Below are 14,074 nucleotides of genomic sequence, written 5' to 3' on the forward strand. Positions count from 1 at the left end.
TTCTTCTAATCAAGGATATTCAATCACATTTTTATAGATTTAATTTGTTACATTATGACTAATTGACAATGTAACAAGAGTATTGTGTGTGTGAGAGAATTACATCTACATACATACTACAACAAAGACAACATTAGCCTTTATTGTTTTGTATTGATCACTCTTGTCTTCACTTGTTTGATTAAATTCTCTTTTTCTTGCAGAAACTCTTTTAGAGTTTCAGGTGTATAAGGAGGAGGCATTGTACATGGAGGTGTATCACTCGGTGAGGTCACCATGGACTCAACCATAAAACTTTTCCTTAAACCACGCAAGGAACAAGCCATACTTTCAGAACAAATCTCAACAGCTCCTATAGGTATGGTTGGTTTGAATTTCAAGAGTTTTGAATACCGATTTAATAAATGAAACATGTAGTCATATACAAATTTCATCTTTAAATTCTCTACGATGTAGTTAGTTCCTCCATTGCCAATTGCTTGTGCCTACAATTAATTAAAATTGACAATTTTTTTTAAAATAAATTAGACAAAGAATTTTTTTTAAAATAAATTAGACAAAGAATTTTTTTTGGATAAGCTAAAGAATTTAAATGAATTGCAAAAATTAAAAAAATCAACCACTAAAGGAATTGATAGGTAATTAATTATTTTATTTTTGTTTAATTTGTTATATTTATGAATAATCTATTTTTCAAGGATATGTGTAGACTTTTCCTTTAATAAGGATACATATTGGTTATTTGACTTAACAACACAATTTGCAAGAATCTTTTAGAATAGATGTCATGATAATTTCAATTTTTGGTTTCTTTTCACTAACTTCAACTACATTTAGGAGATAGAAAGACACGAGATTAAAGTGAGGCTCACCTATAATGTGTTTTTCTCTCTCCTCACTACATAGTGCAACCAATGGGATTATTTAAGTCTAATTTTGTGCTTTTAAAAGGTGATTTAAGAAAAAGTTAAAATGACTCATTAGTTGGAGAAAATTTTTCTTACATTTCCATGCATAAATATGTAAGTCATGCATAAAGACAAAACTATTTTTGTTAGATATGTTAAACTTTAGGCGAATCTTACGTACTAATTTCAATAAAATTCAGATGTTAAACTGCGTGCTTATTTTATCATGCAATTAGCTTTCTTTCATCTCAACTTTAGTTTGTTCAAAATATAGAAATCATTTAAGAAAAAATAAAGGAAGAAAATGATTACATTATCAAGGTGAGCATTTCCCCAGTCCACTGCATACTTAATCTCTTCACACATGTTTTTGGTGTTGATAGGCCAATAGTGTTGCAAAGGTAACATGCTTCTTGTAAAGAAGTCATAATACCTAGGTTCTATGAACATAGTCATAGAGTCACATGCTATTATGTACTTTTCACTCACAGACCATGTGATCCCTTCTGCATAGATCTTATATCTTAACACAAAATAAAACACAAACAAGTTTCAAAATTTAGTAAGTAAAATCTAAAAAAGATTATATGTGACAGATTCAAAAAAGTAAACTAACCCCTACTATAATAATTATTTAAAAAAATCAAAATCATAAAATATGCTTCAAAACTTTACCTAAAGGTACATTGATTTTCAAGTTTTGAGTTCTCAAAATTACTTGCTCTCTCCCGCAACCATTGCTGAAAAGAGAGAGAGAAAAAAATGTGTTAATTTAATCTTGAGATAATTAATGCATTAACCTAAAACAAAAGTAAATTTTTAGATTATATATTTACTATGTCATATATTCTTGCATTCCAATCATGTTTTTCTGTGGTGTTGCACTTGCCGAGTTCTCTCCTAATAATAGACACTGTTGGGTTGCCCTTCCAAAAAGCATAGGGTATCCTATCCTTCCATTTGACAAGCTTGTTGCCTTCTAGTATATTATGTAATGTTGTTTCCCATGGTCTTATGCTAAGCTCAGCCCTAGTAAGAAAAAATAGATAAAAGTATAACTTATTTTTTTTCTTTTGTTTCATTTTAATTAAAGGAAAAATAATGAAATCACATAGTTCCTTCAAACATGTATATTAGAGATAAAACATAATAGAAGAAATAAAAATGAGTCTATGAGAATGTTAAAAACAAAAGAGGTTTCCACCCATATTTAGGTCCTCTAAAAAATATATAATTAATGGATCTAAAACAAATAATAGTAAGTTTTTAATTCCAAAGGCAAGAGAAACTTTACCAACCCCAGAAGGTCCAATCAGGGAAGACAATGTCATATGAATTTTCTTCTCCACAATAATGGAAAACAGGTGGAGGTGACATTTTTGGTACTTGGAAATCTTTTTTGAATACAACAGTCCTGTCCCCACATTGAAACATTAGCTCCAAATCTGGTATCTTTCCCGGGTACAACCTTAGAAGTTGCAAAATTCCCCATATTGTAAACACATCCCTTGTTTGATACGATTTGGCAAACTTTTCTATATAAGCTTTTCCGTTTACAATTACAAGCCTAAAATGTGAAATATGTTTTCCTCTTTCAACCATGTCCCTTGTGATTCCTGTACTCTCCCATGGTTTTAAATCTTCATGGATCCATCTAAAGTACTCTGGACATGATGTATTAGATGAATCATCATCAAACTCAAGTTTTGTTGGATAGTATGATGGACATGTTGATGCTGACTTCCCATTGGTGCAATTAAGTGGGAATTGAGGTTGTTGATTATTGAATACTATAATTGTCTTGAGAATAGTAGTGCTTGTAATTCTAGACTGAAAAAAAAAAAAGATAACATGATTATATACAAAGAATTTATTGGATATGTATTGTCATTGTAAAACATATTAGAAATCATTGTTAGTAATAACTTTTGATATAGTTATTATCAAAATTAATAAATTTATCATGAATAATAACTTATAATTAAATTATTTTGTAAAAAAAATTATATTATTAGTGTATATATTGTTTCTCTCATATAAATTTGTGCTAGCAACACATAGTGTCGTATAAATTTTGTATAGTTTTTATGCAAATATTTTAAATAAAATTTTGTTGTTTTATTGCAAAATCAAATGTTATAATTATGGTTGCAATAAACAAAAATGAATGTTGGGATACACACCACCATTATATATTATATATTCTTTTTTTTAAAAAATTTTGAGGAAGGATTACGCCCCAAAAAACATGAAACTAAGGAATCAAAATAGTGTGGGAAATAAAAAAGCGCCATGACGTCATACAGTAGCAAGTGAAAAAAACCTATAGAGGGGCATGAATGTGCACATCAATAGGAGAGCTATGAGCCTTGTTAGAAAATCAACCAACTACCATATTAGATTTTCTACAAGAGTGAGAGATTATTACCTCCTAAACAAGGTACAATCAAACATAAATCATGCGAACCATATTGTATAATTAGTGTGTAGACAAGAACAACCTTGATTAATCAACATAACCACCACTATATAGAGTATAAAGTCACCATCCACAATGATCCTATGAAAGCTCATGCCCCAAACAACTTGAAGAGCAAAAAGCTTATCGTAAAACTAATTAGCCACGAATACATTTGCGATTTCAAGATTTCTAACAAAGCCTAAGATCTATTTACCATCTTGGTCCCTAAAGACCTCGATACACGAAGCTTTGGATCCTAGTTGATACACTAAACCTTCTACAATTCATTTAATAGTGTGAAATATGGGTGAACACCACGTGATGTCAATTGAAATATGGAAACATTATTTTAAAATGTGATTAAGCATAGAGATTACTATCACAAGTCAAAGATAGGATACTTTTCTCTACGGAAAAGAAAGCATAACCTAGGTTCCTTCCGTCCTTGGGTGTTGCCCAGTGGCTTGGCCACCGACGGAGTGGGTTTTTGCTCTCTACAAACGCTGGGGTTCCTTCTTTGATCCTAGGGAGTTTTAACTGCCTCGGTCTCTAAAGTTTTTCCTTGTCTTTCCCAATCGCGTGCCCTATCACTTTTTCTCATCTTGGGCTATGAAATAGTTGTCAGTTTGAATTGCTCTTGATGGAGAAGAACAAGGGTCGTCAATCGCACTCAACTGCAAAGCAAATTATGGTGAAGGGTACTACCTCAGGTTCAGGTAAATCCCAAACATCTGCTACTTCTGGTCTGGCTGGTTGCTTGGATGTTGTCCAAGCAAATCAGAATGCTTATACTGCTTCACAAGATAATCTTGTAGGCAAGGCGCTAAAAAAAAAGGCAGGGACAAGTTCTGCAAAAACTGATGATGTCACACACCAAGTGTTTGATAATTTGTCGAAATGCAGTGTTGAATCTGAATCTTCCCCAGAGGTTTCTTGCACCTTAGGGGACAATGATTCAACCACTGATGATGATTCATCTCACTCCTGTGGCTCTAAGTCATCACCGCAGCTAGACGACAATAAGGCTCTCACTCCTTAGGTTAATCTATTCAAAGATAACAAAAGTCTTTCCAAAGGTTTTGGAATGAAGTTCTCCCCTCCACCCTCTGATGATGAAATGCTGTTGGAAGAAACAGATTTGCAACCCCTGGAAGAGGCTTGGGGACATAGCCTTATTGGCTATGTGGCTGGTCGATTCCCAGGAAAGAAAGCTCTGCTGGATTGTTGCCAAAAATGGGGAGTCAAGTTTTCATACTCAGCTCATGAAAGTGGTTGGCTGGTGTTTAAATTTGAGTCTGAGGACGATCTGAACTAAGTCCTCTCTACAGGCCCTTACTTCATATTTCAAAGACCCCTATTGCTGAAGGTTATGCCAACATTCTTTGACTTTGGCAATGAGGAGCTCAGCAAGATCCCTGTCTGGGTTAAACTCAGAAATCTACCTCTGGAGCTTTGGAATCCTCAAGCCTTAGGGAAAATCCTATCCAAGATTGGTTCGCCCATTCGATCTGACCATCTTACTGCTTCTAAGGGGTCTATTTCTTTTGCTAGAGCTTTAGTTGAGGTTGATGCTTCTTTGGAGCTCATCGATGAAGTGCGATTTAGACTTCCTATAGGGAAGACTTTTGTGCAAAAGATTGAGTATGAAAATAGACCTTCTTTTTGCACTCACTGCAAGATGATTGGGCACCGCCTCATTAATTGTAAAACTGTCACTGCAAATAAGCCTGTTCTCATCACAGCCTGCCCCACCTTGGATCAGCCACAAGTGGGTGATTCAGTAATGCCCCCACATACCAATACAGCAGGCCCCTCTGATAATCCAAAGAATGTCCAGACTAATCTGTCTGTCCCTCCTCACAGAAAACATGTTCTGGTTGCAAATCATGTTCCTGTCCTTCAGAATTCTTCTGACCTCAAAGAAACAGGGAACACTGAGTTGGATGATCCTATAGAAGAGGGGTTTGTTCAGGTGAAAACAAAACACCAGAAAAAGGTAAAAAAGTGCCACTTATAAAGATAACCCGTATTGAGGATATGAAAGCTGATGTCCAAAGAGGAAGAAATCATAAAGCTGTAACTAGGGTCGAGGAGGCTTCCTCCCGTCCGAATCCATGATCATTGCCTCTTGGAACATCAGAGGCTTTAATTTGCCTCTGAAGCATCATGTGATGCATAGCTTCCTTCGCTGCAAGGAAATTAACGTCATGGTTGTGTTGGAAACAAAGTTGAATACGACTTCAGTTGAGGAAATCATGAGAAGAAAGTTTGGTGACTGGCACTTCACCCATAACTTCGCTTCTCATAATGCTGGCAGAATTCTTATCCTCTGGAAGTAGGATAAGATTCATCTTTCTGTTTTGGAGTCAAATGCCCAATTGATTCATTGTGTTATTGATTGTAAAACCACTGCCAAGCGCTTTCAGGTTTCATTCATCTATGGTCTTCACTCCATTATGACAAGAAGATCTCTTTGGATAAATCTGAATAGTATCAATGCTAATATTAATTTCCCCTGGCTTGTCATTGGTGACTTCAACTCCATTCTGTCTCCCACCGACCGTTTCAATGGAGCTGAGCCCAATGCTTATGAGTTGCAAGATTTTGTTGATTGCTATTCTGATCTGGGGTTGGGGAGCATCAACACTGATGGCCCCTTGTACACATGGACTAATGGCAGGGTGTGGATCAAACTAGACAGAGCTTTATGCAACCAGGCCTGGTTCAATTCCTTTGGAAATTCTGCTTGTGAAGTTATGGTGTTTATTTCTATTTCAGACCATACTCCTCTAGTTGTCACCACTAAGTTGATAGTGCCTAGAGGTAATTCTCCATTTAAATTCAACAATGCTATTGTGGATCATCCAAATTTCTTAAGAATTGTTGCAGATGGCTGGAAGCAAAATATTCATGGTGTAGCATGTTCAAGGTCTATAAGAAATTGAAAGCTCTTAAAGCTCCCTTGAATAATCTTTTTAAGCAAGAGTTCAGCAACATCTCCAATCGAGTAGAGCTAGCTGAGGCTGAATATAACAGTGTGCTTAATTCTCTAAAGCAAAATCCTCAGGATCCTTCCCTTCTTGCTCTAGCAAACCGCACTAGAGGGCAGACCATTATGCTTAGAAAAGCGGAGTCTATGAAATTTGCTCAGCTCATTAAAAACAAATATCTCCTACAGGCTGATAAATGCTCCAAATTCTTTCATGCTTTAATCAAGCGCAACAGACACAGCCGGTTTATTGCTGTCATAAGGCTAGAGGATGGGCATAACACTTCCTCCTAAGATGAAATTGCCCTTGCTTTTGTGAATCACTTTAGGAATTTGTTTAGTGCTCATGAGCTGACCCAAACTCCTTCCATTTCGATCTGCAACAGGGGTCCTAAGGTTCCCACCGATTGCTTTGCGGCCTTACTTTGTCCTACTTCTAAGCAAGAGGTTTGGAATGTTATTTCTGTGATGGATAACAATAAAGCTCCTGGGCCAGATGGTTTCAATGTTTTATTCTTCAAGAAGGCTTGGAATATCATTGGTGATGATATCTTTGCAGCGGTTAATGAATTATTTACAACTGGAAAAATTCTAAAGCAGCTCAACCATGTTACTATTGCGCTTATTCCTAAGCATGATCAGGCCTCCCAGGTTAACCATTTTAGACCCATATCTTGTTGTAATTTGTTATACAAGATTGTATCTAAAATTCTTGCCAACCGCATAGCCTCAGTGCTTGAGACTATTATTGGGGAAACTCAAACTGCTTTCATTAAGAACAGAAAGATGATGGACAACATCTTCTTAGTTCAAGAGATTTTGCGCAAATATGTCCGGAAAAGATCCTCTCCGAGATGCCTCCTGAAAATTGACTTGCATAAAGCTTATGATTCCATTTCCTGGGAATTCTTGGATTGGATGCTTAAGTCCATTGGCTTCCCAGCCCAGTTCTGTACTTGGATCATGGAATGTGTTTCTTCCACTTCCTTTAGTGTGATAGTCAATGGATCCATTTATGGTCACTTCAAAGGGTAGCGGGGTCTTAGACAAGGGGATCCTCTCTCTCCTTATCTGTTTGTGCTCTGTTTGGAGTACTTTTCCAGAGATATGAGCAGCCTCAAGGATGATGCCAATTTTAAATTTCATCCCAACTGTGCAAGTATTCAGCTATCTCATTTGGCTTTTGCAGATGATATTATGCTTATATCTAGAGGAGATATCCCTTCTGTGTCAACTATGTTTGCCAAGCTTTAGCACTTCTGTAGGGTTTCAGGGCTTTCCATCAGCTCTGATAAATCTGCCATATACTCAGCCGGTATTAGGCCTCATGAGCTTTCTCATATTCAGCAGCTTACTGGATTTAGCTTGGGTGACTTCCGTTTCAAATACTTGGGTGTTCCCCTTTTATCATCTAGATTAAATGTATGTCATTATGCTCCCTTGCTTTCCAAGATTACTGGCCTGATTCAGGGATGGAGCAATAAGTCTTTATCTTATGCAGGTAAGTTAGAGTTGATCAGAGTAGTTATTCAAGGAATTGTGAATTTCTGGATGGGGATTTTTTCTTTGCCGCAATCTGTTATGGACCGGATCAACGCTTCGTGCCGTAATTTTCTGTGGGGCAAAGCGGATATTGGTAAAAACAAGCCCTTGGTTGCTTGGTCAGTAGTTTGTTCTCCGAAAAAAGAAGGGGGTTTAGGCCTTTTTAATCTCAAGGACTGGAACCTTGCGCTTCTTTCCCGTATCCTGTGGGACTTTCATTGTAAGAAAGATTCTCTATGGGTTCGGTGGGTTCACCATTACTATTTCAGAGGGAGCGATGTGTGGAATTACAATACTTCTTCATCAGATTCAGTTTTGATAAAGAAAATCATTCAAATAAGGGACTTTATTATCTCTAAAGAGCTAAGTACGGAAGAGGCCAAAAAGAGGATTCAATCTTGGAGCACCAATGAACAATTGCTTGTTGGCAAAGTCTATGAATACATTAGAGGTGTCAAGCCTACTGTTAGTTGGTGTTCTATTATATGGAACCCAGCAATCCCTCCTAAGATGTCTTTCATTTTGTGGCTTGCTAAAAGGAATCGGCTGCTTACTTTTGACAAAGTTGTTTTTTTGAACAAGGGTTCCCTCTGCCCTTTATGTTCAAATGAGCCTGAGTCAAATGCTCATTTGTTCTTTTCTTGCAGGAAATCTCTCCAAGTTTGGGCTCACATTCGTGATTTGGCTCCTTTCCGCAGGCGTTTCACTTCTTTACAGCGCATTACTGATTCTTTAATTAGGGACAGATCCACATCAGTTGTTCAAGGAAAATTACGTTGTCTGGCTATAGCAATTACAGTCTATTGCATCTGGATGTCTAGGAACAAGCTAATTTTTGAAGATTATCAATTTTCTGTAATAGAGGTTATTAGCAAGATTAAGTTTCATACGTATAGACAAGCGCACCTATTGCATTTGTTTTAGCATCTTGATATAGGTCTTCTTCTATTAGGGAGACTTTTGATTTTCTTTAACTGCGGGGTATGCCCCGTTTATTATTGTATCATTTTGGGTTTAATATAATTTACATTTTTCTCAAAAAAAAAAAATGGAAACACATACACACCAAAATGAGACAAAATCTCCACCTAAGGAGTCCAATTGTGAACAACCAAACCCTGTTATCACCTGACCCGAAGCCTCCTAAACACATCCCCAACCAACCCTATCACATTCCCATGGACGCAATTGAACGCTCTCTTAGCGAAACCAAAACGATCTTCCTCATTCACTTTGTTATAAAGCGTCAAAAGCCAAGGCAAAAGGGGAAAACAAGAATCCCTTAGAATATACTAAGGAATAAAACCCCGAAACAGTTGGCGAGGGAGGGGGAGAGGAGGTGGAAGAGATGGGAGAAAGAGGGTTTGGACATGCGGAAGGCGTGGAGCCATAGGGAATCAGAGACAGAGCTGAAGTGGCGGAACCAGGAGTTGCAGTGTGGCGGGGAGAGAGGCGGCAATGGAGAGTGGGAGATGATGGATGATATTAGGGATTCGAGACAGAAGGATTCGGAAGGGAGGATTGTACTACATAGGAACAAGGTTGTCTTTACTAATTAGGAATGAGGTCGTTTTGGGAGAGGAAGGACTATATTGCATGTTTACTCGCAAAATCAAATCATATTATATTTTTTACAAATTAAAAAAAATCCACGTGTAATTCCACTCAAAGATGATATGTGATACCACAGGTGACATATCTGTGTGATTGGTTATCAATTAGGTAAGCAAATAACCATTTTGAAATAACATGAACCTAATACAATTTTTTTAAAATATTATGGACTTGATATGAAGAAAAAATATATTAGAAATCAAACGTAAAAAATGAATATTTATTATGAATGAAAAACATTTAAGTCTTTATTTTATTTTATCCTCACACATTGCTTCGTTATTACTTTATTATATACATTCCTTGTAAATTAGAATCGAACGAATTTTTTCTTTCTTAAGCATTCATCCCATGCTTTCTCTTTCATTTTCTCCTACGAGTTAAACTTGCTTGGAAAAGTCTTAATGATAAGTTGACCTTTACCATCTAGCTGAATTTCATGATGAAATTTACTCTTGTGTTCTTCTAAGTTATAATATACTACAACTAAGAATAACAATAATTTGTATTTAAACATAGATGTATATTGGTTTAGGCTCTTTGGGAGGGGACAAACCAAACCAGGCCAAGAGAAAAAGATGGGCAACATATGAATCAAGGGGGTCAAGAAGAGACAATTAAAAGCATATCTCCAAGGTTTAATTAAGACATGCAATAATATCTTGATCAAAGATAGATAGAGATATTGATATATATCATGGATAACAAGACTACTTACAAGGTCAATTTCCAGGAAGAAACTACTTGCAACAAATGCAGCCAAGACGGTGACGGAGAAGAGAGTCCATCTCGTCATTATACTAAACCATACTCACAGTCACCATGAATCATAGATATGCGAGAGGTTACCCTTCGAATTCTACAAGCTTTTGTGGTGGTTGACTATTAATAACTGAGTGCACCTTATTGAGGCAATGGTGTGCCAATTTCATGATGCAACTACTCTGTTTGTTTATTGGCTTTCGGATAGAATACTAATTTTAAGTGGGACTATATATAGTATTATAAGGTCTAATCTTCTTATTATCTTAACCCCAAGTGATGTTATTTTATAATTGTATTCTTATTTAAAAAATTGTTTAATTAGAGGGTATTTATTTATTCTCCTTTCTTTTTTCTTCCAAAATCCTACTTCCAAACATACCTTTAATCTAATAAATTTAAAAATATGATCACTAAATTTAAAGCAAAAACCATGATCCACTTTTTTTTGGGTGTAAAATTATCTAAATTATTTTTTTATAAGCATATTGATCTATAATTAATTACTTTAGATTGTTCAACATTAAGTATATGCACGTATATCTATCCCTTTGTTTAGTGCTTTTATGTAAAATTCTTGTACTCTACCGTCTATATCAGGGTAAAAAGTAAGCGATAGCAAAGTCGCATAGTTAGAAGTTTTAAGTTAAGGGAAGGTAACTTAAAAAATAAATTTTCATAAGTAACAAGTGAACTCCTCCTCCAAATAAATAAATAAAGTTGACCCATTTCGTTGTGCTTTCTTTTCTCTTTTTTCAAACTCGAGGTTAACTTTTCTTTAAAGAAAACTCGATGTTAACTTACTCTCTAGGTAGATAAACACTGGAGCCCAAGATCAAAAGTTTACAAGCCTTAGATCATTAATCACTGACGAAAGTTTCTAAGTTTACAACTATATTCCATTAATTTATTCCCAACTACTAAAACACGTTATTATTAGTTGATGTTTGGACCATTCAAGCATGCCTCACATAACGTAAACTCGTCATTTTCTTTTTATATAATAAATCTTGAGCGTTGCTACAATTCATATAGAGTTTACTTTAAGACCAAGGAAAAATCGCCTATGAAGCAAATCAATTATAATTCCGGTAAATTGCTACTCGTTTACATATTAAGGATTTGAATCTCTAATATATATATATATATATATATATATATATATATATATATATATATATATATATATATATCGTGGTCTTAAACTGTGATTGAAAATTGCTAGTTCAAATGACATTGGCTATGTATAAATAAGATTTTAATCATTATACCCACAGATTAATATATCATGAGAAAAATAATGTCTAAGATGTCTCAATTTCTTCAAAACGGGTTATTGAGTGCATCAACTTTGAAACGTACATCAAGTAGGCAATAATTAGTTCATTTAAGTTTAGCTGCCTATGATCATGACACTTATTTCATGAATTTAAACATGCACTTAAATTGGTGGGATCATATAGTACTATAGAGTACTACTGTACACACCAAAGAAGTCAACGCTCAATAAAAGCCATTACGTGGGATGACTTTAAACTTAATCTTATTTCAGTCATTTTCGTAATCCGTTTAATTCTTGCCCTACGTATTACGTACCCCGTCTTCTCTCTCTCCCTCATTTAAAAAAAATTTTAAAAAAATTCTCCTTTTTTTTCACTCCATACTATTTTTGACTTTCAAAAGTAAGAACTTAACAAAGAAAGAGAGAGAGTAGAACTACAAGAGCAGCACCCCTTAGCTTCAGGCGAAGGGATTCGATCAATCAATCAAATTAATTACTAACAAAAGTAAGAACTAAGAAAGAGATAAACAAAATATGCATAAGTAGTATTATTGATATATAAAACAAGGAAGCAAAATAATCAAAATTAAGCTAAAGCAAGGGAACTTATACACACATACAGAGAAATTAATTAAGAGGAGCTAGGATAGATTAAGATAGCAAAAGAGAGAGGAATTAAATGACTTACTAGGTCAACCCAGTTGACGATGAAATTGGTTGCAGCAAACACAAAGAGGAAGGCGAGGGAGAATAAGCCATAGGTTGAAACCCATCTTTTGTCTTTGTTAGATGATGATTGGTGATCACAACCTTGTTTATTAGTGTTGGCCATCGATGGAGATATCCTCTCCAGCTTGTGATGATAGGACTAAATATATGCTCTAACTACCTCAATTATATATATTATATATATTTTTTTATTAATCAGACTAACTACCTCAAATGTTGGATCTTATATATCGAATTTTTATTTCATCAAGGTTCAAAGCTTATTGCTTGCGTGTACCAACGGAGCGTTCAGTATAAAATAGTTTAAGCATGTATGATGAATGACATCATAACTTTAGTTAAATCAGATGAAAGTATATATAAAAATTTGTAATGCTTTTTGCTTTGTGAAAATAAGGTGATATTTTGTATGTGTGTGTGTATATATATATATATATATATATATATATATATATATATATATATATATATATATAGTTTTGTGGTAACATAATGTATTTTATTTAATAATATATATATATATATATATATATCCATATAAAAAGTAACAAATTTATAAAACATATACAACATTAATTAAATAAAATAAACATATTAAATTTAATAAGTATCATAATTAAGTAAAATGGACCATCCAATAACAGTAAATACAGGTATTAATAGAATAATTATTATATGTATTTATTTTTATTTTATGATATGATTTATAAATTAATTTTTCCAATCAATAATTAAAATAATAAAATTTTAATATATATATATATATATATATATATTAATAGATATATGTAGGTTTTAGTTATTGTAATAACTACTTTTATTTCAAATTAGACTTTTAATATGGATAGATTTATATGAAAAGTCATATGTTTAACAAAAAATTCTTCTATTTATTATATTTTTTAAAATATAATGTTTAATAATAATATTTAAGATAATTGTAGATCATACTTATTAAATACTATAACTAATATATATTTAATAAATATGAAATGTATAGTCAAACTAAATAAATTTATTAAATATTTATTTATTGAATATAATATATTTTGATTTTTATTGATCATCATAAATACCTGATTGAATTAATTTTGATATTCATAAAGTAATTTAAATAGTATATATTGATTAAATATAATATATAGTCAAATTAAAAAAATATGAATATACATTCATTAAATTCTATATATTTATTAAAAGGACAAAAATTATAAGAAAAACTATTATCTATTTATATATTATATTAAAATATTTTATATTTTATAATATGTTTTATCAACTAATTCCTTTAAACGATAAAAAATAACAATTTTTAATTTATTAAAGCACATGTTAAATTTATTAAATTTAATAAATAAAAAATTTAATAGACGTGAATTATTAATATAACAAATTTTACACTAACAATAAATTAGTAATTATCATTAATATTTTTATGATGATTATTATCAAAGCCAATAATCTTATGTGCATAATTCTTTATGATTGGATAATAATATAAAGAAATTTACGTAATTAGTAAATACATTATTTTATCATAAATATATTATATTTAATAAAGATCATAGTTAATATATTTAAAAGTATTTATTTATTATATTTTTTAATTTTATAAAATAAATATTTATGTTGTAGATTATATTTATTAGTAAAAAATAAAATATAAAAACGATTGGTTTCAATTTTCAAGCCTTTCCGCTATCACATGATTGGAAAATTGGTCATTAATTAACACCAATTCTAACGAATATTTAACACTAATTTTGAACCTAGCTTGAAATCATCAT

The 14,074-nt window shown here is 33.1% G+C and overlaps 1 protein-coding gene across 2 annotated transcripts; it reads right to left on the reverse strand.

Moving 5' to 3' along the window:
- Window positions 1-12,456, reverse strand: LOC100787989 (O-glucosyltransferase rumi homolog). Of its 2 annotated transcripts, none has more exons than XM_003529901.5 (6): window positions 12,247-12,456; window positions 2,203-2,738; window positions 1,745-1,937; window positions 1,584-1,648; window positions 1,221-1,431; window positions 1-485 (listed from the first exon to the last, which is right to left on the reverse strand). In XM_003529901.5, exons 1-6 carry the CDS (start codon window positions 12,388-12,390, stop codon window positions 141-143), a joined length of 1,494 nt encoding a protein of 497 aa, XP_003529949.1. In that variant the 5' UTR covers window positions 12,391-12,456; the 3' UTR covers window positions 1-140. The 2 variants fall into 2 exon arrangements, with proteins under 2 accessions (XP_003529949.1, XP_006583309.1); XM_006583246.4 differs by lacking the exon at window positions 12,247-12,456 and adding an exon at window positions 10,233-11,399.
- Between the last annotated feature and the right edge of the window lie 1,618 nt (window positions 12,457-14,074).

Source organism: Glycine max, chromosome 7, assembly GCF_000004515.6.
Source record: "Glycine max cultivar Williams 82 chromosome 7, Glycine_max_v4.0, whole genome shotgun sequence".
Classification (NCBI taxonomy): Eukaryota; Viridiplantae; Streptophyta; class Magnoliopsida; order Fabales; family Fabaceae; genus Glycine; species Glycine max.